Consider the following 25,718-nt stretch of genomic DNA (forward strand, 5'->3'; position numbering starts at 1 on the left):
CTCCCTCAGACTCACATTCCATGTGGTTTGAAGACTCTCAGTGCTTCAAGAAGCCGAAAACTGATAATAAATATCTAATGTGCTTATCGCAGTGCCTGACACTTGGGAACAGCTAGGTCACCATTAACAGTTATGACAATGCAATCGTCATCTGCAATATCAGGATCTTCAGACCAACCTCATACGGGTCATGGGGAGAAACATATGGGGGAAAGTTTGTGAGATGTTTAGCACAGGGTGTGACCCAAAGACATGGTCAACCGATCCTAGCAGTACTATGATGATGATTAAATTTCTATACCTTCTTTTAAAAGTTTAGGTGTTTCAAATTACTTCTTTAAAATCTATATATCCTACTAAGAAGGGAATTTAAAGCACATTAATTCTGAAATATTATTTGATATGAGGGAGAAATTCAGTGTTTGCAATGTATACTAAACAGTAATGATTTCAGGTTTAGAAGGAATCAATGTCCTTAGGAACTTTATTGCCATAAATTTGTTAACAAATGAATAGGCTTTTGCTAGTGAACGAATGATAATTCTTTTTGAATTTCCACGCAGGCATTAGTCTTGACTCTTTCATTTTCTATGTGGCATAAGTTTATCTTAAAAACAAGTAAAAACGAAGCAGGTAGATTATGGTGCTTGCCATTCCTAATTTAACACTAGAATTTCAACACTAGACAGACGTAGGGCGTGATAGTCTGGTAAGAAGAACTTAAAACAGTAAGTCCGAAGTCCTATAACCTACGTAGAGGAAGTATGAATTGTCTATGCCAGATGGAAGAACAGTGGAAATTACAGAGAGCCTAAGGCTTCCTTAAGACCAGGCTTGGTCCTACTGTTATGAGAAAATTAAAAATAAATGGACAATAGTTTCCAACTCTAAAACATATTATATGCAGTACATACTTTAACCTAGTTTACAATTAACATTTATTATGCCCACTGAAACCACAAAGCCAATGTTTAATTTTACAGTTTAAAGTCACACATAGGGAAATGCTTTACAAAATAGGATATTGTTCCTCAATGAAAAATATTACAGTATAGGTCCCAAACGACTCAGTTCAAGTGGTTTACCTGAATAACAGAGCTGTCGTGGAATGCAGGCTACAAGACACAGTAATGCTTTCAATAGTTGATTCAGGTTCAAAATTTGCCAGAGCTGAAGAGACATTTTAAACAAAACCCGTCTTAGTTTTCCAAGATTTTTGGTTTTTCAACTGCATTACATTTACGGAAAAATACCATCACTTCCGAAAAATTGAGGATAGTAAGCAGCTTACATTTTACTGCTTATATACGACAACATGTCAATCTTCAATGTTTTACTCTACCTTGAAAGCATGTTTCAAGATTTAAAAATGTCAGTTGTACCCACTTAGGTTGATCACCTGTCTTTCCTCACAGACTCTAATATAGGAATCAAATATTTGTGCCACTGCTTACAACACATTAAATACATTTCTGCGATCTGTTTAGCTACCCGCGGTCTATTAACAAGGCATGTGTATGATTTCTACTCATACATCATACTAAAATGTAAGCAGTATTTGTCAACTCCCACGTTTATGTCATGCCTGAACATGTAACACAAAAACACCATCCAGAGACAATGCATTTTTCTTAAGCAAAAGTCTAGTCTCACAAAGTCACACACAACATGATCTCCTATTCTTTTCTCCTGTTCTATACTCAGTCTGGGTTGAAGTGCTTCTAATATGCTGTGGATTGTTGAAGAAAAGACCAAGAAGTAGTAGCCACGTGTTTACCATGGACATAATATATTGCAGAGCTAAGTAAGTCAGGCTAAACACACACACAAGTTTGTGTATAGGAAACAAACAAGTTCTTTTGAAAGGCAGGTTTGAAAGGAACACCCATGGCTTAGGAAGTGATGAACCATGATCCTCTGAAAGTCTATTCCTCTAGCCTGACACTCTTCCAGTTTTGATGTTACTCTAAACGTCCTTGATGTACCTCTAGCTTATGTCACTGAACCCTGCTGATCAGACTGACCATTAGATGCAATTTCCCGAAAACTGAGTATCAAGTCGTGCCCTGCCTTGACCAAAAACTTAAGAGCTCTCGTTTGCAAATTGAAAAATCATGTAGAATCAAATAGTAACTCAGAAATGCCACACTTGGCACTCGATTGCTGAAGATATTAGCACCTTGATAAAAATAACAATTGTTCATCGGATGTGCTAAAATAAAATAAAAAAAGAATGCTGCTTTTTTTACAAATCACAGTTTTCCTCACAGTGTTAGACTTTGGATCACTCTGATGTGGCCATGCCTTAAGATGATGGGCCGTTTGGTTTTTCATTTGACCTCTGGTGGTCCACGTGGACCAGTTGGTGGAGCTCCAGGATAAGAACCACAGGTAGCCAACTTACTGCTAAAGTGCTACTAAGGAAGGTGCAATTAACTGGGTTAACTAATATGTACATTTCAGTCTTAGTCTCTTTGAAAACAGACAACATCTAACAACATATTCTTTTATTTTTTTTTCCCACAAAATCTGCACCAGAAAGACATTTGGCAGATCGAATACTTTCGTGATCTGAACTTCATGTATATTTCCATTTTTGTCTCACTAATGCAATGGGCTCTTATTTCAAAATGTTCCCATATGTTAACAGACTAGAAGATGATTATGCGTTATAGACTGATATGTTGCGAGATCATATAACTTGAGAATTATTTCTCTGGTTCATGCTGGCAGGGAGACTATTAGGAAGATTGTTTTTTCAGTGGACTAATTAGCTAAATTGATCTGCCTGTTTGACAGTCTAAAACTACAGTTTGTTGGCAAATGAGAAAAATGATAGAGAAAATATACGAGTTCCTTGTTTGTGTGTTTAAAGTGTTAGATCACCTTGACCCTGACCTTGGTTCTATGATAGCTCCAGATGATCATTTCTGTGCTCATCATTATTATTAACTTTGAAATATTAAAAAATACAAGGGATTTTTATCGCCTCAAGTTTAATGATAAATAGATTAGTAATATTCACCAAACCTCAGCCATAAACTATTAGCAAAATTTGGCCATTATTAAATTCAATCTTATTTCTCAAAAAAAAGTGAACTCTAAGTCATACACGAGTCCTGCACTTCATTGAATCTGGTTGCTGTGCTCACCTAAACCATTACAATGACCTTGTTACTAAGGAAGGAGTCAATGGGGGAAACGTCAGAGCCAGAGATTGATCTGGTCAGTTGTATATCCAAAGGTGTTTTGCCTTATTGCTGCGACCAGACTGAAATCCCAGTCAGAGGCAAGCTGGTGTGATCAAAGGTGTCCCTGCCTGTCCCAAGTCCTATTTACTCCATGAGATTCATTAGTAGTAGTATAAAGTCACATTCTATCAATGGAGACCCCCTACTTTAGAAACATCCATGACTACTAATATTTGAATCACTTAAATTCAATTTGTTTACTCTCACTATCGAATCCTACCAATGCTAGAGACTAAATGATATTAACTTTTAAGGAGTGTTTTTAAAGCAGCAAAGGACAATGTTTGGTTTTATTCTCATCAATGTCTCTCGGAGGTTGTGTATATACAAATATCATACAATACACCAACAGCTCCTTGTCCAAGTTTATCAGTGAAATGAACTGACCTGATTCTCAACTGTGTCTTAGCTTCTATGGGAAGCTGCCAGTCTATCTCTACGTCGAGTTAGAACTTAGACCTTAGTTGCTTAAGTGTTTTTCTTACCTGTGACTTGGAAAAATCAGTATTAACGAAACCCAAAAGACCTATTAATGTAACTACAAGTAATGAACACTACTAGTCAAGAAAGAGTAAATTTAAAACTTCCTTAGAAAGGAAAACTATAATATCAGAATAAGGATACGTGAGGAATATATGCACATATGCCTGTTTCACGCAGAAAGCCTTCTGTAAAAAAATACAAAAGCAACCAGTGCTGTAGATTATGTAAACTCACAAAGTGTACTTTATGACACAAACATGAAGCATAAATTAAAAGTAGGACAACAGCAAAACATTTTAAATATAGAATTTGCACATATTTTTGTTAAATAAGAATAAATACTTTCATCACACAAATTCACATACCAGTCGCAAAAACAATAAATTACTTTTTTTTTCAGTGCTGCAACTTTATTTTTGTTCGTGATTAATCCCTTCATTCTTAGTTTAATGGGATAAAACTGTTTCCACAGGAAGGCAAAGGAAGTTGAATTGACTGAATAGATTAAAACATCGCCCTTAAACCTTTGAACAAGGCAGGGCTTAATTTGGCTTTTTCTGTTCCAGAAGAAAGACATGCTGTTTTCTTCTGGGTTTCCTTTATTCGGCGAAACTTAATCTGGAGTGTGTAGCTTTGTGGGATTAGATTCTTACTAACCTGAGCATTTTCAGACAAACTTTTTTTTTTTTTTCTTTCAAGGGAGGAACCTCGGCTTCATGGATCTCAGACTCTTTATTCACGATGCAAGTCTGGAAAGGTGAAATGCAGAGTCCGACATCCAACTGGACTGAATTAGATTTCGTTATGGAGGACTTTCCCTTCATCATTCCTTATTTCTACCGAACACTCCATTTCTCTGAATTTCAGTTTCCAGTCCATACCGTTTTTCTCAGGAGTTTAGATAGACATACATTCCTCAGTCAATCTGTTTGATACTCGTATGAAAAAACTAAAGAAAACTCCTTAAAAGCATGGAATAGTGGTTTATTCCTTTTAAGCTCTCTAGGATTGTTTCACTGAAAAGTATAAGACTTCATCATTTGGGGGAAAAATAAATGATAAATCATGCTAAAAAAACCTCTACGAATACGGTATAGAGAAGCGGAGTAGGAGACAAGCATATTTGCCCTTCAATTATTTCTTAATGTTGCTGTGAATATGACCACAAAAGATAAAAATAAACATTGTCAGAATTGAGTTAATTGATTAAAATTATTTCAAAAATTGGGAAAAAGTAATGTCGGCCTCACTATTAATTCTCTCTGAATAATCAAATGGTCGGTGGGATTTAAAATTTTGTTTCTGACTGATATGAATAGCTTTGCTCCCTCTCCCTGATATCTGGTGACCTCCATCAAATGTATGGAGGCCAAAAGTTCTAGATGGGCCTCATTTCTCTAATTAATAATTTATTAAGAATAAATGACCATGTCTAAAGCAAAGACAGTCTATGAAAAGCCAAAGGATGATTATCAGTTTTGTAAAACAATGATTTGTTTTACGAAATACTTTCCTAAGAAAATATTTAAAACAGTGAGACATCTGTTCTCCTCGCCCACTGAAATGAAGGTGACATAGCTGGAGCAGTTACATAATACTTTTCTATTAAAAATATCTTCTAATAAAAATAAACTCTTGTGAGCTTAGGGAACTCAAACAAAGGTCCCCTAACATCTTGATATGCAAATTTTTAATAGTAGGCACATTTGGTATGATTATTATAAAATTTTATAACAAACAATAGGCTTTGTAATATTTCATAAAGATAAAGAAATCCCAATGAGATTGAACACCTTGGATTTTCTGAGCTATGGGCTGGAGGGGTGCAGTTTACTGTTTAAGAAAAGATTTTTATGCATATGATTGTAAAACTTTTCCATATCTAACATCCAAACTTAACAACCTACCTATAGACAGACTACGGAAATAGAATCAACAAACTTCTCAAAAATCATCACATTTCATCACTCAGACACTTACGGGTACAACCAAATGCTTTCCAATTGGAAAAAATCTTACGTACAGTATCAGTATGCTTGGATTTAAAAAAAAATGCAAGGAATTATTGCCTGTATGGTGTGGAAACAGTCTTATTAATATTAACCACTATTTTTTTTGCACAAGCCACATGAATGATAACCATTTCTAGATGTGGCTAACTACAAAGTGATCTTTAATACTCCTATCAAACTAAGTCAACAAGAAGTACAAAACATTGTAGGTCTTACAGAACCCTTGAACAAACAGCCAAGCAAAAACAAACGCATTTTAAAGGCTTGCTGGTAAGAGGTATACCAGTGTTGAAGGTGTCGGATGTGAACAGAAAACTCTCTGCAGTGTGCTTTGTATGAATATTACACAATAATAAGGTATCAGATAAAAGCTTCTGATTGGGGAAAGTGGTGTGAAAATATAAATCGAGACTATGGTGAAATACGGTGTTTTTTTTTTTCCTTTTAAATTCTAACATGAGGAAACTAGTTTTTAGACTTTGAATACTCATAACAGACACACACGCAAACATTATTTCTACATCCTAATTATGCATCAGTTTAGCTGGCTGCCTGAAAAAATGCAGGCAGTCAAAAGTTTAAGGAAATGGACCCGTGTATGCATTTAAATGACGAGATACACTGAGATCCTTTTTCTTTTAAGAATTTCTCAGAAGATGCTTGCTGTCAAAATGGTTTTTGACTAAAATTTGATCTCCTGTAGTCTGAAAATATGTGAAATCTTATTAAAACAGCAGCAGTTCTTAATTTCCAGTAAAACATCCACAGCTCTTTCTGGAAACTAGAAGGAGTTGAAATAGCTGCAGACCTACTTTGGTCAAACATTTTTTTATAGAAATATATACGTATGTGTGTGTGTGTGTGTGTGTGTGTGTGTGTGTGTGTGTGTATACACACATATTTTTTAATAGAACCAAGTGATATAAAGTGACATACCAAGGGAGAATGTATTTACAAACAGTAAAAATAAGCTACTGTATATTGTGGATGATAATGATTCTGATGCCTTTGAAGACATTCCAGAAGAGGTAGGTGACAAGGGGGAGACTGTTGTTCTGCCATCTTCAAATGTCCCCTGATTCTACATTCATCAGTGTTTTTTCATTCTTGTAGCCCAGGGGATGATCAATAGCTCCCAAGTGTTTCTATATTCCAAGGTCACCACTGTCACACGAAACAGTGCACATTTTCATTTGGTCACCGAGAGCAGATTCTGCCCATAATTAGACTCCTGTTGACAACGCCATCGAAGCGTGACTTTCCGTGCTTTAGGTAGACCTTTGGTTCACCACGACTGATCACCACCATTGCGTGGACTGATCCGTGATGAAACATCCAGTTGTCTCTGCAGAAGATCATAACGACAGGCTAACACTTCTTGAGCAAACATTGCTTAAATGCGGAAGGCCTCTGAGAGAGAAGACATCCCTTCGCTAACTTGCGGTTTGCATCCTGGCACTGCACCGTCCTGGTGTGCCAGCCCGTGTCACAGGTTCTAGAACAGGCGAGCCACGGGCCCGTCACCCACTGCAGCTGTGGAGTGGGTGAGCCCACTTTATTGCTGCTGTGGCTGGTGACAGAGTTGACTTTTTGGGTGGACTTCTTGGGAACAAAAAAACTGTAACGGACATCTAATGCTTTCGTGGGATCGGTTGCAAGAATCTGCACTATGAGAATTTCCTTCGTGGCTGAGTAGCCCATCCCGTGCAAGAAGTCGTCCCTTTGGCTCCAGCCGCTGTAGTTCATGACGGTTCCGTTGACGTCGATGATGGTTTCTGAGGTGGAGATCATGTACTTCCCATTGATGAGGTATTCGCCGTTTTTCCTCTTGAGGGCTAAGTAGGCAGTGAATCGAGTCTGGTCTTTGGCTTTGAACTGTCGGACTTTTATGTGGGTTGCCCCTTCGGGGATCCTCACCACGTCAGTGTAACCCTTACTGGAAGCAGAAAAGTCCACAGAGGAGAGAGAAGAGAGAGAGAGAAGGAAAAATAAGTAAACACTTAATAAATGGATAACCAAATTAAAGTTCTCTAAAAGTCTTACCTTATCTTGACACAAAGTTTTAATGTAGTTAAGAGATTATTTTAAAATTGGCTTCAAAAATTAGTTTCCTTATAACAAAATAAAATCGCAATTGGACTATGATTTTATTACAATGTTCAAAATTAGGATGATGTTAGCCACCTGCCTTTGTTTTAAAAATGTACACCAACTTTAGTTAAAGATTTCCAAAAACATTTTACACCCTTATCAAATCCTATCGCTCTGGCCCAAAATGGGATGATATATGTAAACACAAACAAAAATCTGCCCTCAATCTTATAGAAAACCTTAAATTGATGTGTCTCAAACTCATTTGCATATTAAAATCATGTGGAGATCTTTTAAAAATTTAAATCCCCAGGCCCCAGGCCAATTAAATCCCATCTGTCAGGACCGGGCAGAGGCAGCAGGACTTTGAAAGTCGTTCCAAATGTGCAGAGTAGTTGGGGAACCATGGATTTAACTGTTGAACTAGAGACAGAGTAGAAGCTCTGCTTCTATTTCTACTAGAACACTGGATTTCTTGAGCAGAACACAAATGAAATATAAATTCTGTAAGTGGATAACCATAGCTTACCAGTATCATCAAAAGAAAAAAAAATGATTCTTTAATGCCATAGCAAATTTCCTCGGATACTTGGTGTCCATGAACGTTATGATAGATTGAGCGAGGCTATATGATGGGTGACAGATAAAGGAGGTCTCTAATGAGCCATCATCTGTTCAGGAAAATGGGCAAAGGCATCAATATCTCTAGCATCCATAGCTTTTGAAAAAGGCTAGGACAGAAATGCTAATTAAGTGCCAAGGGACTACTATACCAGTAAGGAGTCATTTGTGAAACTCTCTGCCTCTGTAAGTAGTTTTAGAATAAGGCCACCACATGTCTTGCTTTCTTAGTTCTTTGAATATAAATAGATAAATTGTCTGTGAAGTTTGATGTGTGTGACATTTAATTGTCTACTGCTGAATTCTTATTCCGGTTTAGAGGGATAGGGCAACTGATTCATACTCTGAAAATCCAAGTGTATTTCCCTGCCGAGCCATTCCCTCTGAATCAGATGTCCATTGGGCATCTGCTGGACAGAGACTGGCTGCCATACAGGTGTCAGAGTTCCCCACCACACTGGGAGAGAGAAGATACAATGCTGACGATATTGCTTATCCATTCAATGTAACTCATATTTTTACAGAATTTGTTACAGGACTTTTTTTTTTTAAATATCTAATACCAAGAGATCATATGCAAACCTATTGGCTTCAAACAAAGCTAGGAGGGATGTTGGAAAGAATATCTTGTCTTACATAGAAAACATCTAAAGCAGAGGTTTATTAAAGTATTTGAACTATTGCTCTCCAGAGCTAGTGGCAGTGTTAGACTCAAAGCCATGGCCCCCTTCCCCTAGTTTACTCCTTTCCTGACATCCCCCCTTACTTCTGCCAGTCATACTTTCTAACAGTTATGTGAAAATGTTCTGGTTATATTTGGAGTTTAAATGACACATACCAGGGTGTAAAGCAAATGAAGAATGTAGGGTAAGGGAATCAGGTAGGAGAGCTTTTTTTTTTTTTTTTTTTTTTTTTTTTAATGCTTATTCCTGAGCGTCTGTCTCAGATTCATGAGACTCGGCTGGGGTTGTCAGCATTGCGGGGGCTTCCGGCTGAGCTACACAAGGCAACGGTCAGTAGGAGGACTGGTGCCTTGATCTCTTCGTGCCTCCGTAAAATACGATTCTCTTATTCTCCTGGTCCTTGAGCAATAGAAGGACTGAGTTGCCATTTACTGAGATGAAGAACATTGAGAGGGGGTGAATTAAGGTTACGGTCATATTTGTGAAGAGGGTTGAACTTGATGAAATATTTTAATATGCATGATCTCATTGGATCCTCACAGCAATATTAACTTGCAAGAAAATTACTATTAATGCCCTTCGACTCTCAAGAATTCTGATAGTAAAAAAAAAAAAAAAAAAAAAATGAAGTAACTCTTGAGAGATCACAGTCTCTGTAAATTACTGAGCCAGAGCTTGATGACAAAGACTTCAGCCCCAAGATCAATGCCCTTTTTTATACATCACATTAGGCCGAGGTAATTTATTTGGAGTAGTGAAACAGATCATTTGTACCACATAATATAATCTTGGTCAAATCAATTTGCAAGCTGTCAGGTTGCCCATCGCTTGTGGCGATCATGAATTTCTTCATCTTTTCATGGGACCACAAATGCACAGATACTGGTTGCCAATCCAAACGACAAAATGCCAAATTCAGTATTTAAAAAAGTGGCTTATAAGTTTATGTAGGAAGAATACATGGCACGTAGTACAGAAGGTATTTTATTTCCTATTTGATACCTGAATTTGTTCCTCTTGCTTCCTTCTTTCCTTTTTTTTTTTTTTTTTTAACCTTCTTATGACCTGGGGTGTAGCCCTTGCTTTGGCATTCATCAGCCGTGCAAAATTAGATAAGCCCTAAGCTTTCAGAGTCCCAGTTTCCTCATTTGAAAAACAAAAAGGTCGACTTCATCATTTCTATGGTGTCTTGCACCTTCGCAACATATAAAAATGCCGTATGTGATGGACATGCGGGGTATTTTACAAAGATGGCTCAATACAATTGGATGAATAATTACTAAATCACTAGCAAATAAGATTAGTAAATTCAGAATAAATTCTTCAGCCATACCATTTTTTTATTATATCAAAGATAAATTTCCTGTTTTCCACAATAACATGGCATGCAATAGTTTTAATAAATCCTTATTGTTAATTTAGTTTGCATATTACCCTCCAGTTAAAGACAACACAGCACACACAGCAAGAATACGAGTGCACTGGACCAGTACCATTCAGCATAAGAAGGGTTTGGTGAAGAAGAAAGACAGTCCTGCATTCCAGAAGACTCTTTAGCCAGCTTCCTCATCTTCTCTGATAACATAGTATTTAATGCCAGGGGCGCCTGGGTGGCTCAGTCAGTTAAGTGACCAATTCTTGGTCTTGGCTCAGGGCATGATTTCATGGGTCATGGGATCGAGACCCATGTGGGGCGCTGGGTCAGGCTCCGTGGGGAGTCTGCTAGAAGATTCTCTCCCTTTGCCCTTCCCCACACTTGCACGTGTGCACCCTCTCACTCTATCTAAAATAAATAAACAAACCTTAAAAACATTTAATTCCCAGGAACTGGTACTTTATAAACTTACATATTTAAAATGAAAGCATAATCAAGGACCCCAAGAGTAAGCAGACATTACTGTACATATACTTTTTATAGAGTAGATACAGATCAGGAGAATTCACTATAAAATGATATTGTTGTCTACATTCCTGCAATTAACTTAACATTTTGCAATGAGAGATGTCTTCAAGAAAAATACAGCCTAGTGAAAATTTCTCTGTAAAACGAAATAATTATGATGGAAACCAGCCATCCTTCCCTACATGATGTTTCAGGAATAATACTGGAGATCACTCGCAGGGATATCACAGCCTTTCTGTTTTTAGTGTTCGCATGCTGCAAAATCTTGACCTCAGAGCCACTGCAGTTTATCTGCCTCCAGAGGCGCCGGGAGTTTGCACTCTGCAGCCAGAACTTTTTCACCCCCTCCTTAGTTCTCATATGTATGTGACTAGGGCCATGCTGGACCTCTTCCCACAGACAGCTTATGATGTAACACAAGTCCCCCTTTTTCGGTCATGCAAGTCTAAAGCTTGGTTTGATTGCTGTCAGGGCAACCATTCTATCACCTTACCTTTTTTTATTGAAAGTTCCAACCACCTTTGTGCAACTGGAGTTGTCTCCCCCACACACGGCACACTTGTCGTACTGCAGCTTCGAGCCGATGATGCCGTCACAGCCAGTGCGCACACACTTGCCCCGGACGCAGACGGAGTTACTGTAGGGCCTGCACTCAGTCCCATCCGTCACCTGAATGACAAGGACCCCATGAGCAGTGGGAAGATGCCCGTGCACAGGTACTTGGTTTCCATGGTAAAACAGCAAGTTCTAATTTGTGGAGGTTTGCGTTTGACTGGGATAGTGCATCGAAAAATAACCGACCAACCCAAAACCAGAGTGCCCCGGAGTACCTTTTTTTTTTTTTTAAGATTTTTTTAAAAAAAATTTATTTATTTGACGGATTGAGAGAGCACAAGCAGGGGGAGCAGTAGAAGGAGAGGGAGAAGCAGACTCCCTGGTACAGGACCCTGGGATCATGACCTGAGCTGAAGGCAGACACCTAACCATCTAAACCACCCAGGGACCCCTACCCTGGAGTATCTAGCTGAAAAATCCTTGACGTCTTGGCAGAAAGCTGATCTGGGATTAATGTGGGTTATGTCCTTTCTCTCTTGAGCTTAATTCCAAATATGCCAGGAGACCCAAGGTATTCATCTCCCTTTCTGCCAGAGCACAGTCCCCTGGTATGATTTCACTTAGCCTGGGGGACTTGTCACTTGGGTGGAAAGCAGAAAAAGAGCAGGCTCAAGATCGCTGAGATCCTTCTTTGGGGCATAATTGTTGCTATAGTAATACATTTGAAAATCTGAACTTGACATTCAAAACCTCGTGAATGGCTGGAAAGAATTTCCTATCACGTGCTCAACTGTCAGATGCTGAAATAGAGACCCACAGATTAGTGTAGAAACAGTCTGGGGAAGCCAGAGGGAAGTACTTACTGGGAGACACTGAATGTATTTTGAGTAAAGGAATCAGTATATACTTAGAAAGCTAGTTATAAAAGAGTACATATATGGACCCTGGTTTGTGCATATAGAAAGAAGATATGTAGTCATATGTGTAAATAAACAGACGTGTTTTGTATTTGTGTATATACAACTCTTCATATGCGTGTGCGTATGTGAGTGTGTGTGTGTGTGTGTGTGTGTGTGTGAACTGAAGTAGGGTGTATTTCAATAGGCTCACAGCTCTCCAGATGTGGCATTGCCAGGTGATAGTTCTGCTCTTATTCTTTGTCATATTTGTTAAACTAAAATGCACTATCTTGCAATAAAAAGATAAAGTATTTTAAAAATTACTTCAGTTGGACATGAAATTATTTTTCAGTCCTATTTCATACAAATCTGAAGGCCACTTTTAGAAGTGATTTGAAACGTAGCATCTGCTTACAAATTAGATAAACAGTATTTTAAATTGCTGCATAACATGGATTGTGAGAAATAAAACTGTTAGTAATTTAGAAAATGCACTCCTGTGAAAAATAAGGGATAATTTGACATGCATATATTATCACGTGTATAACGATAGGGATATTGATTCGTATTAAGGGTGCAAGACATTTAAAGGTCTGGGTCAGAGATGATGATCTTGAAACCTATCTTCATAAATCACCAAAGGAATTCTTAATTAAATGATAGAGAAGTAGAAAGCTTTTTTTGCTTTCAGTGCCCTGTACAAGCATACGTAGGAAATTCTAGTTGTTTTCACGGCTATTTTGAAGTGAAGGTGACACCTCACCTTCCCTGACACAGAGTTATGACTTTTCAAAAATAGCTTTTAAAACATTTACTTGTTTGTTTACAGAATAATTGTTGTTCTTTGTATAAGGTTTGCGAATATAGACACTACAGAGGTGAAAATAAAACCCTCCAAAATCTAGTCAGCCAAAAAATAATGACTGTTGGTATTTGGTATCTCTAGGCTTCAATCTACCAAATAATTTCTGGCAAGAATGTCTACTGCTTCTGGACAGTTGGCGTGCAGTTACCTTTGGAGAAAACACCACGTAGTAACCGGTGCCCTTAGCTCTGCAGGTCAGTTTGCACACGTCCCCCAGCAGGACCCCTGCATATTTGGGAACCCATTCCACAAACGTTTTGACTCCTTTTGCATCAGACTGATACCCATTTTTGGCCTCACACTGCTCATGACGAAAAGATTTACCTAAAAAACAAACATGTCATGTTTTTACTTTGTCTATGCTGAAACTTAGACAGAATCTTGTGCATTTAACTCATTTTAACAAGAATATGCAAACTGTTTTCAGGGCCTCTTTACACACCAGCCTTGGATTTTATCTGTACACGGGAGTTGAAAGCAACAATTATTTTCTTCCTACTCTCTAAATACCTAATTATTTTTAATAATAGTTTAAAAAAATCGCTCATGTATTTGTTATTGATTTGAACACTGGTGGAACTGTGAAGTACAAGATTAATAGGTTATTTCTCCAGCCTCCTTTATTTATTACTGCTAGAATACAAATTACACGTGGCACATGGTGGTTACTGACACTTGGGAGCATCGTACCGTTAGGTGGGCAGGGCATGACGTTGCAGGAGCGGTAGATGGCCCTCTTCCCTGTGCAGTAGCGGCCACTGTTTCTGGGTGCAGGGTTATTGCAGTGCCGATAAGCAAACTGTACTCCTCCCCCACATGAGCGAGAACACTGGCCCCAGGACCCCCAGGATCCCCAGTTGCCATGGCTTGATGTCTGAAATAGAAAATAGAAGACATTTTAATGCAGAAGGGAGAAAAAAACATTCCAAATGTACATTTGGAAATCACTTGCATTTGATGCTGTAGTGGAAACCCCATCACGGTATAAATTTTCACTGAATTGAACATGGCCACAGATATGGGACATTCTGGAATTATAGTGCAATTCCAATTCTAAGTGAGTCATCTCTTCTGCTCCCTGCCACCTCCTGGCACGAGGACCTGAATGTTTCCCTGGCAGTCTGAGCACACTGCAAGAATGACTCCAGGTTTCTGTGCACCTTCTAATATCATACATTTCTGTTAATAACCACTTGAGCCATAGCTAACTTTCTGTCCACTCTGATCCTGCATCTTTGACAAAATACATGATGCTGAAGATTTTTCATGATGCCTGCGTAGTTGGTTGTATTTACATTTCTTCTCCCTGTTTAGCACGGACGTTCTGCAACCCTTTGTGGATCTCACACATCCCATCGGAGACAGAGCCTCCGTCCCAGGCATAAATGTATTTGACCTGAGTTTGGCTTCAGTCCTCATTAGACTAGAGTCCTTCTCTGTCTAGAGGGAATGTGACAGATGTTGAGGTGCACCTGCCCCCCATACACACACCACTTGTGCTTACGCCGCGGGGGAATAATCATTCTGGAAAACAGGGTAGCAGGAAGCGGAGAGACTTCCTGAGGGAAGAATATTATAAACTCCTTGCTGAAGGATGGGGTGAAGAACTCCTGGCTGCTGTCAGAGTATCTGAGAACGCACAGCTCTGGGATAGTCTTGAAAACACGTAAGCATTGTGCCGAATGTCAGTGCTCCGCTTGGGACTTTGAAACTCAGAGGACAGCCAGCAGATGCTTTGCCTGGGCCTCTCGAGGAAAAATATTTTAACTGGGAAAGAAAGCCTTCTGGTGATAGACCCACACATGTCACAGGAATGGACCTCAGATCCTGCGTCTCCGGGCATGGCGTGACAAGCAAATCACTTACTGAGTAATATTTTTTCTTGGTTTTGTCCACACACTTGCCCTGCAGGCAGATCCTCCCTTTCCCACATGGTGTCCCTTCCACGGCGGGCAGCTTCTTGGTCAGACACACCATCTGGCCCTGGCGCACCACGGCGCACCAGAGGCGGGCGCAGACGTCCATGCCCGGGCACACGGAGTACTCGGGCCCAAATGTCAGGTTGCACTGCTGCGTGGCGTCGTACGTCTGTCCCGGGAGTTCCTCGGGGCCCAGGATCTGCTTGCGTGGTAGATCTAGCAAACAGTTACCTGAAAGAACAACCGAGATTGACCACTGCGCTCTGTTTAGGTTTCAAGCTACTAAAGTCGTGAATCTGAAAATGCAGGGCTCCAGCTGCTGTGGGAACATCACGCGCCCACAGATGTGCAGGCTGAGGCCCTGGAGAGGGGACTCCCCCAGGGACGGAGCAGGGACTCCCCCGCGGATGGAGGAGGGCACCTCTTTGCGTTCACCAACCCCTTCCAGGCTTTTCAATGGGCTACATGCTCCGGGGCATGTCTAATGATGGCAGTGATATGATCAAATAAAATTATTTTGCAATAATTAGTTGTGAAAATAGCCATTGGGCTGAGGGACTAGGAGAAATTGGGATGGACCTAGAGGAAATAATATAATGGACATAACAGCAGCAACAACAACGATAATAGTAAATAAGCATTTACAACTCTGAGAAACAGCGTTTCTCCACATACGCTATTTATACTCTTCTCCACGTTCAGCTTTTCTCTTCTTCATGTGCCCGCCCAAGTCCCCTCCCCATTAATTCCCTAAATAATAACAAAGGGAGACCTCGTTCATTCTTGCCCTCAACAAGCATTTGGTCAGCACCTACAATGTCCTAGCAAACATACTAGATACCGGGGAAACACAAAAATGACCCAGATCCCCTCCCACCCCCTGGGGTTTCCCAATAAAGTGGAGACAATAAAAGATATGAAGTATTTCTTCTAGACTTATGCGAATTTTTATAAAGAATTCAAGAGTCACAGAATAAAGGAGCAGTGGGCAAAAAACAGACATTATCTTTGATAATTTGGGATGAAGCCCATCTTTTAATCCTTCTTCTTTGTCACCATTTGGGTCTGTTCTTTACTACAACTAGTGGTTGTTGGGTGGTCCAGTATGTCGCACAAGTTAGTTGGTGATCTCCTTACATAATGTGGGGGGTATAAAGGAGTGAGCTTGGGGGATCAAGAGAAGTGGGCACACAGGCGGGCAATGCAAATTCAGAAGCTGATACGAGCCTCCCCTCCCCTCAGAAGCTTCCCTAAGAATCCCTGACCTGTAGTTAACACCATGAATTTTCTCTGGGCCTATGGGAGCATGCATGTCGCCCATCAGTTTCTGCCCATTTTTGTTTACTTGGGATTTTGGGATTTGCTTGCCAACTATTCATAGTATTAAAAATAACAAATATTTGTTACACAGTTATACCATTCTCTCTTTCTTAAATGTATTCACTCTACAGGGCAGTTTCTAGTATTTTCCTTATTTTACAGATAAGGAAACTGAAAAATGAAAAAAATAGGCCACGGTCACATAGCTCTTAGGGGTTTATGCTCTGAGCCTGCCTTCCTCACCATATCCCATCTCACTTCTGCTCCCCGTGTGGATAGATTTCTTGTCTCAGTGTTGACCTGGCAGGCATGTGGAGGGATCCTTTAAATGGTGGATACTGTGCCTAATGGTAGAAACACCCAGTCCAAAGTCGAATTCTGGTGAGTGTTCTCGACCAAGTTAGTTAACCTCTCCCTAATTGATTTTCAAACTCTGTGAAATGTTTCTCTTCTCATTGTGACGCTGTTAAGGGTAAAAATAACTAACAGAGATACAAAGGGTGACCAGAAAAATACAAAACAGCGACAGTTGATACTATGCTCAGCGTATTTAACAATTTTAGATATATTGAGAGTCATTCTTTTTACTTAACAAAAGAAAATCACATTTCAGCCCTACTTTACCGAGACATGGAATAGTCAGCATGTTTTAAGTATACTGCAAATATTTTCACAGCTACGTTCAAGTTTCTTCAAAGTGAATACCTTAGAATTTGTCAATTTGTGATGGAAGCATTATATGAAAATGAATACAGAGCAGAGTTCCTATTTAATTTCAGAGCCAGAATGTTTGAAGAGGTAAAGCTTCTGAAGGCAAGCCAGAAAAAGCATTAAAAATAAGTATCCAGCCAAAAAGAACTTTGGGAGAAAAACATCGAGTTAAAAGAAAAACATCAACATGGAGTCAATAGGAAAGAATGATAGTAAACCCTCACTCAGCTTTGTTTAGGAGATGGTAAGATTAGGCACTGAGAACTCCAGGAGAAGGGTTATCTTCATTGTTACTAAAAAAAAAAAAAAGAAGAAGAAGAACAACAACAACAACAAGAAGATTGTATAAACCAGGGAATGCTCCACAGATTGCTGATGTTACAAGACTGTCAACAAATCTCTGAGACAGCAAGAATGCTCTCCAATTCTTCAAAAGTGCTGTTTTAGGAAACTTTTATTTTACTAAAAAGCACAGAACCATTAAGACTGCGTCACTAGGGATTAGCTGGGAAGTCTTTAACATGTGTGGGTACACGTGGCCTGGGTCCACCTTGTTTGTCTGGAGTCAGAATAACTCACCACCTCTTTGTGGAAGTGGAGTCACTGACCTCTTTCTATTTCCCTAGGACATGATAAGAAGAAAGAAATGCAGAATTCAATTTGAAATCAACTTATAATGAGGAGACTTCAAGATGTGGCATTTCTTTAAAAAGCTTCATATCAAAGCATACGTTTTGTTCCGTTTTTGTTGATTCCAGCATAGCTGACTCGTGATGTTACATTAGTTTCAGGTCCAAAGTATAAGTTTTAAAAATGAATCACACATTTGCTTTGCTATTAAAGATACTGTATCTCAGCTCTATGGTTTTGCCTTAGAGGTCACCTGGCGATGACTTCCTGCTTATAATCAAATGATTTATTTCAGAACTGCCATTAATGTATTATTCCAACGTTCTCATCAGGATTCGTTGCTGCATTAGTTTCTGTTTACCCTGAAACATACAGTCTATCAATTTCATCTATACATTGAATTATGTCCTTTTGCAACAAAATAGGTATAGACAAATCTCACAAATGCAATGCTTTCCATTCTTGTACTATGGAACAACAATAAAAAAATTAATCTAGAGCCTGATTCTGAATTTCATGGTATGAAATATTTAAATCTAATGGTGGATTGAATATACATTGTCCATTTTTTTGTTAATGTTACAGATTGGGGGAAGAGTGAAAGAGTCAATCTGTCAATCTTTCAGTATCATTTGCATTGAGCTCTGAAAGTTGCCAACCTACTGCTGACTTTCCTTAATCTGCTTGGCTCTTATTCTCAACTGCTTCTTCCTATCTAGTTCACATATTTTTCACTTGATCCCCGTCTGAAATCCTATCTGGGCTTTGCTGCCAACATTTTGCCTGTTTGTTCTTTTCCACAAATTGTCAACTTGTTTTTTCTTTTCCTCCCTGCTTCCTTCTTTTCTTTTGTTTTAACGTTTCCTATGTATAAAAATGGACAGTTCCCAAAAGAAAGACAATAGGAAACGTGTCCATATTGCGTATTTGTTTTTACCATCCGTGTTCAGTTAAATGCTTAAAGGTGAAAAATGAAAAAGTAAAAGGCAGTGGTTTGTGACGGACAAACAAAGGAAAGAAAGCGGCAGTCTCTCCACGGCCACAGAGTATGCTAAGCGTGATGGAAGTTATGCCAGGCCTTCGGGAAATGAGACAGAAAAATCGTTGGCTTTTTTGTATCTCATGGCCAGCACTCTTTGTCCTTCATTTTAATGATTAATGAAAATTATCAGATCAAAGTTAGTTCTTCTCTATTTTTTTCATATTTTCTTCTCTGTTTACACTATGGTTATTTCTGTCCTCTCTTCCTTTCCCATACACAGGCACGAAATTAGGCATCAGCCAAATAGCCACAGCGTATCAGAAATCAATTAATATTCCTAATAAAACTCGTCCATTGCAAGCTATCCCCTTTTACGTCTAAGCGTATCTCCCTGGCCTGGCAACTCAAAGTTCTTTTAGGTCTTTATTTGAATGGCTAACATAATAGAGAAACTGATGCATTACAAGCCAGGTGGCAGAGAAGACTTAAGGGCATTGAAATGTATAGACTATGGTTGCTGACCGAAAGCCATCCAAGGGGTCTGTGTGTGAAACTGTCACAAGCTTTAAGAGCCCTGTCTAGCAAAGGTAGTACCAAGGAAATTAGATGAAAAAGAAGCATAGTGTTTTTAAAAACACAGGTCACCATGTCCTTAAAATATATGTCCTATTTGCAGACTCTTTCAAAGAACACATTGTGAAAACTGTGATACTATCATGATGGACCTTGAAGTGTATGAGTATTTTACCTTAAAAACTGAATGTTAAGATCCTATCGATTACTAGCCTATAGCCTCCACAGACAAAAGAGTCAGAGAACTGGGTTTCTAATACCATTTTACCTCCAAAGTTCTGTGTTTAGTGGATGGCTGTAAACTTAGTTCTTTAAATATGCTGCCTATTACTATTTCAAAGCTGTGTCCAGATTTTCCTTAGCAGTCTGTGTCAAGACGGTTCTTGAGCTGTCTCTGTGTGGAAGGTGGCCTTTCTCATCCCCTGGCACCGTGGACTTAGGGATATAGCGGACACGGCTATCTTTCCTGGCTTCAAGGTTATTAGCCTTTGAGAAAGGAAATTCAATAACCTGCTTTCACTGCACAATTTCCCTGCCAGTGCTTACCTTTATTTCTGAGGCCTCGCCAGCTTGCCTACAGCTAACTTGTACAAACGCTGCAGAATGTCTACAAGTATCTTGGCAAGGCTAGTGGGGGGGGGTCCCCCTGAGACATGGCTTCTCCTTTTCTGAATCACAAATATGTAGGCACAGTTATTTTAACGTGTGCACATTGACTTTTCAACCATAACCGAATTGCTACATAGTTCTTGGAACGAAATCAGGAAACACTCAGTATTAATGAATTTACATTTGGCAGTGGGAGAGTGCTACAAATGTCCAGCTACTTATGGCTAATAATTTTAAAAACAAATCAAATGATTTGAATTTAATTGTGCTTTAAGACCTTATTTCTCTAGCGCTGCTGGAGGTGAGAGGGAGACGTATGAGCTATTATCCATAAATGGATTTTCCAGATAAAGAACTCTTTAGGTCCCATCGAGAAATTGTGTAAGTTTTGTGAGAGCGTCTCCTTAAACACAGCAATGACTTTGCTGCGTTTATATTACCGTCACAGTTTAATTTTCCTCGATAATTGCGAATCATTTTTTTGTGGGTATCGATGATGGTATCATGCGGGAATACAGGGGTACCTTCAGGGATCCTCGTGATGTGACACCGTTTTTGGCCGTTTGGAAAAAGGAGCCAGACCTCTGAGCTTTTAATGATTTAGGACTACACTGAACAGCTTTTCTGGTTCTCCCTTATTGTGAAATGATATCCCTTTTCGCACTTAGTCTGTCTGTCTAAAGTGCAGCCCCCAGCCCCTTGCCACGACTATTTCATTGCTTAAAATTGTTATGGCCTAGAAAATTAGTACAGAAAAAAAATAGTAGAACTATTTCTATTAACTCTGAATGAATGGGCTCGGGATGGAAGTCTGAGTCATTTCCTACGAGCAAAGTAAAAGGGTTTTACCATATGGTGTTTTGGTATCAGTCAAGTCTTCTAAGAAAGATGTGTTTGTTTGTGTTTCTTTCCTCTAGGACTTTGATGTTCTCCCCTAAGCTCTGAAGTTGAAATGCCAGAGCCTCAACCATCTCAAAATCGCGCTTACTAGTTCCTATCACCACACTTTCACTTAAACTGACTTAAGTCAGTTTTTTGGCGGCAGTGTAAACGTTGCTGAATTATTTGAGTTCACATTTAAATGACAGTGCTTAGAGCATACCACCGTTTCAGTATCCGCGAGTGCTGTTTTGAAATGAGCATAATTGAGCTTTGCTACCCCTAACCATGGTACCTTTGCCTTCTTTGACGCTCCATATTCTGAAATGACTTTATTCATTACAGGCTACTGATAAAATCAGTGTGTGTGTGTGTGTGTGTGTGTATGTATGGATTATAACACAAGACTGCTTAACCAACATATTCAAAAGCGAGAGGGTCTAAGCTTGATGAAAGGAGTTAATGAATAAGTAGGCTTATTAAGAATTTGTTGTTCCAAGAATTTCGCTAATTTAATCAATTTATTTAACATATACATGGGAAATTCAAAAAAGATTGTATCAGTTCCAGTGAATAAAATCTACATCTACTAAATTTATGTCGCTTGGTTGTTATCTACCATGAGGATCTCTGGAATGGACATAGCCAGATGTATAAAATACGTAAGTTTGTTGCAAAAGTTTTAAAAAGCTGAATGTGGACTCTTTTAAATACAGAAGTAATGTTAAGAAATGAAGACAATACTGAAAGCATATTTACTGCACAAAAAGTAAGATCATGAATTCCACAAACATGAAATAAACGAATCATTCCAAAATTATGGCAATAAGGAACAAAATTCTGCACAGCATTGTAATTAGCTGACCTAATACTTGCACAGGAAAAAAAAAAATTGGTCCCATTTTAGCCATAAGTATTTGCTGCCTTAGCAACTAAATCCATTCATTTAGGGATTCAAAGTTGAGCTCAAACTTTTGGAATGTGTAATGTGTGATTCTGAAATAAAATATTAATGTTATTTCATTTTCAGAAAACCTGAAAAAAAAAAAAGCAGCAAAAGTGACATTAAGAGTGGAGACTAGGGTTCCACCCAAGAGGGACTTCATTAGATATTGACCTGATCAATGTGGACAGGCAAATAATTAGGTAAACATTCATCGCAGGACTTTATCAGCATTGATATTTGAGCATTGTAAATTGTATCAGCATTGAATCAGCATTGTAAATTGAGCTACACAGAAAATTAGCACTTATTATTAGTCTAAAGGAAAAGCCTAATACGTTCATTCTTAGCGCTTTTTTCTAATCTTTGAGCTATTGGGATGTCCTTTTAATGAGCAGAGAACAGCTTGTATTGAGGGAAATTTTAAACTAGGCTAGGCATGGATTGTTTTCAGGAACAGGATATTTTTAAAAGTTTTAAGTACCTAAAACATTACCGGTTCACCACTAACATAGCAAAACTGAGTTAATGAACAGATTTTTCCTCTGAGAGACCAAAGAACTATGTGGCAGAGTTCTTTTTTGTCTGCAAAGAGTTGAATTCATCAATTGTTTTGATATTACGCAGCCAAAGTTCAAGGTGGCCAGTGCACTAGGATATTACGAAACATTAGGCCATAAACTTCGTGGAACTAGGAAAAACAACTATCACAGACTCTCTTTAGCTAACTCTAAACCATACATCATGAGATAATTTTATGGACAATTATTATGATCAAAAATTTCTGTCATATTCTGTTCAACCACCAGTTTTGGAAAGAGACAAATTTTAATAGGAAAAAAAGAAAAGGAGTGAGTAATGTCCGTTGAACTACATGGTGTCTGTATTTGAACCACTTCCGCTCTAATGCATCTATTCTCTTGTGCCTCTAGTAGTTTCAAGTCATATGGGATGCTAGGGAATTAGCAATGGCTTGTTTTGAAGATTACTTAAGGGCCAGAATTTGTTATTTCTAAAAAGTGCAACTTCTTTGGCATTTTTATATAATTTACGGCACTAATCCTCGATTTGCAGAATTTAATAAAGTAGGTTATGCTCTTGAACTGTATCTAGCGGATAAAGCCAAAGATTTTCTTTTGAAGTTCTTAAAGTGTTTTCCCACTCTTCAGATTGATTTTCAGTTTCTGTTCTACAGTTTTCATTCTACTTCCAGGAGAATCTGCTGTCAGGATGAAGCCAGATTCTTCCAGTGAACACAAATTTAAAGAGCTTCCTTTCCTGGTTTTCCGTTGCCATAAAGAGGATCCGACAGAATTGTCACCTACATTTTAACCACACCCCTATAATAGGCATGTAACAAATAATTCTGAGAGTCATATTAATAGCAGGGAAACAAGATGTCTGCCAACATTCTCACAGGAAGCTAGTGGTGAAAGGCGGAATAAAAGCCAGGCTTTCAGGGCACTGGCTAGGCATTCTGTGTGGTCTCCCACACTGCTTTTCTTTTGAACTTTTCAATTCCAAAGCAAAAATACCATAGCTATAATGCCACCAAGGACGTTGGCATTATACACCAACAGAATGTCCCTCTGCTCCCTTCCTGACCCTCTCTAAACAACCATTGTCTCAGGGGGCATGGTGGGCTTCATGAGGATGTCATGAAGTAACACTGGTAATAATCCCCGTAAGTGTTGTTATTGAGCTCATGTTGTCTTAAATGACACATACCGTGGCCATCATCCAGGAATTCTGTGATGGTGGCTGAAGTGCACTTGGACCAGGGCTTGGATGCATCGATACTGGTTAGGATGGAAGACATCAAGCGCTTATCTTCCGTGGAACCAAAGTTCTCTTCACAGAATTTGGAATCATCATGGGAGAGGCCAAGGAGATGTCCTAAAGCAGAGAAGAGAGGGAATGCAATAATGGGTGATTTTGCATTTCTACTTTTCCATGACAATTACATGAGCACTTGGTTTCCCACATATTCCTCCCAATTGTACATGAGTTCATTTTAACGCCTTCTCATGCACAGACTGGACCCCCAGGGAAATTAAAGCTGCATGTAGTCAGAGCAGTCACTTTGGGTGAACATTAAGGGGAAAACTGAAAAATTACACAAAGGAGTGGACGTTCCCATAATCCATCTGGATCACACATGCTCAATGACATGTTAAACAGGCCTTATTTAGAATCCAGGATTTGCAAGGCAACTCTGGGATTATGTCATAGCCTCACTACATATTATTTTGATTACTTGTCTAATTTTCCGCCTTCTCTGATCAACCATGAGCCCCATGAGATCAGAGAGCATCTCCTCCATCCACTGTTGAAATCTCTGTATTTAACTCAATGTTCCTCAAGTTGCAAACACTTAATAGATGGTTTTTGAAAATCAGCGACTTCTGTTTTCTTGGCCAAGTTAATAGGTAGCTATCCGAGAAATGACTGGGGCGGGGGGGGGGGGGGGGGGAGAAAGAGAAATCATGAACTTGCCGATTCCAGGCAAAGTTCACCCTTTCAATTCTTTCATTTAGAAAGTTCTGCATGTTTACTAATCCCACAAATAAATTCCATATTTTGAAAACATACCCATTTACATCGAAGAAATGCCTAAAATACCAAGATGCCCATCATGGAGTGTTAGAGCTTGAAGAGAAAACAAATACTAGAAAGATAAGTTGTTGTCCAAAAGCACTCACACACGGTCGCTGCAATCCCACACTGCATTTCCGGTCTATCAAGCTAGATATCCTAACCACATTCTTTTTTTTTTTTTTTTTTTTTTGTAAATCTTTTTTTTTTTTTTTTTTTTTTTTTATTAATAATGATTTTTTATTATATTATGTTAGTCACCATACAGTACATCCCCGGTTTTCGATGTAAGGCTCGATGATTCATTAGTTGTGTATAACACCCAGTGCACCATGCAATATGTGCCCTCCTTACTACCCATCACCGGTCTATCCCATTCCCCCACCCCCCTCCCCTCTGTAGCCCTCAGTTTGTTTCTCATAGTCCATAGTCTTATCACCAAAATTATTTTTTATTATATAAGATTAATTTTCACATGGTCAAAGAATAAAATGACATTCACCAGTAAATCTGAAATGCCATTTTAAAAAAATTCCAGGACAGTAGTTTGTAGAGACTCTAAAAAAGCAGACAAATAGACCTCAGTTGGGTTTTTGTTGTTGTTGTTGTTGTTTTTGGTATAGCTTTATAGAACCATACACAAAGCGTTAAAAAGGATGTATAAAATACTACAGCAAAGTGATTAATGCACTCTTTTCGGGCTCCTGTATGCCAAAGGCAGGGACTTTGGCCATTCTGCCAAAAAAAAAAAAAAAAAAAAAAAAAAACCAGAAAGAAAAAAGAAAAAAAAAGTCCAGCATGCAACAGTAAAACCCAGCAGAGATGAAATCTTTCATGCCACATTCCAACTACTTTTGGCCAACTTGTTAAATCACCAACACCTCATAACAAAATTGTCCACTGAGCAGCTGCTTGCTGTTGTGGCTGAAATTAAGTGGCTAGGGCTCAGTGACCCTCCAAAGATCCACATTTTTATGGTATTTATGCAGTTATTTACTTCCATAGCATTTGCCAGCCTAGCAAGTTTTCAGTGGGAAAACCCTCTTGCTCTCACGTTTTATTTGCTCGGTAGCACGAATGTGCATCAGAGTCTGTGAAGTATGTCCCAAAAGACTGGCAGGGCTTTGTCCAATTTTTGGGTGGTATGTTGATTTTTTTTCTTGCAACCCGCAGCTCAGAAAAAACCAGAACCTT

At 38.9% G+C, this 25,718-nt stretch overlaps 1 protein-coding gene across 1 annotated transcript in view; it reads right to left on the minus strand.

Annotated features, from left to right (window-relative positions):
• Positions 1-914: 914 nt before the first annotated feature.
• The window catches only part of ADAMTS5 (ADAM metallopeptidase with thrombospondin type 1 motif 5), a 46,118-nt gene continuing 21,314 nt past the window's right edge, over positions 915-25,718 (minus strand). Inside the window, exons 3-8 of the mRNA XM_045785478.2 lie at positions 23,658-23,825; positions 15,230-15,513; positions 14,054-14,237; positions 13,512-13,687; positions 11,538-11,713; positions 915-7,682 (exon numbers count right to left, since the gene is read on the minus strand). Coding sequence (XP_045641434.2) covers positions 7,115-7,682; positions 11,538-11,713; positions 13,512-13,687; positions 14,054-14,237; positions 15,230-15,513; positions 23,658-23,825 — 1,556 coding nt within the window. The 3' untranslated portion in view covers positions 915-7,114. The remainder of the gene's footprint in view (positions 7,683-11,537; positions 11,714-13,511; positions 13,688-14,053; positions 14,238-15,229; positions 15,514-23,657; positions 23,826-25,718) is intronic.

Source organism: Ursus americanus, chromosome 4, assembly GCF_024610735.1.
Source record: "Ursus americanus isolate L20-20 chromosome 4, mUrsAme1.1.p, whole genome shotgun sequence".
Lineage (NCBI taxonomy): Eukaryota > Metazoa > Chordata > Mammalia > Carnivora > Ursidae > Ursus > Ursus americanus.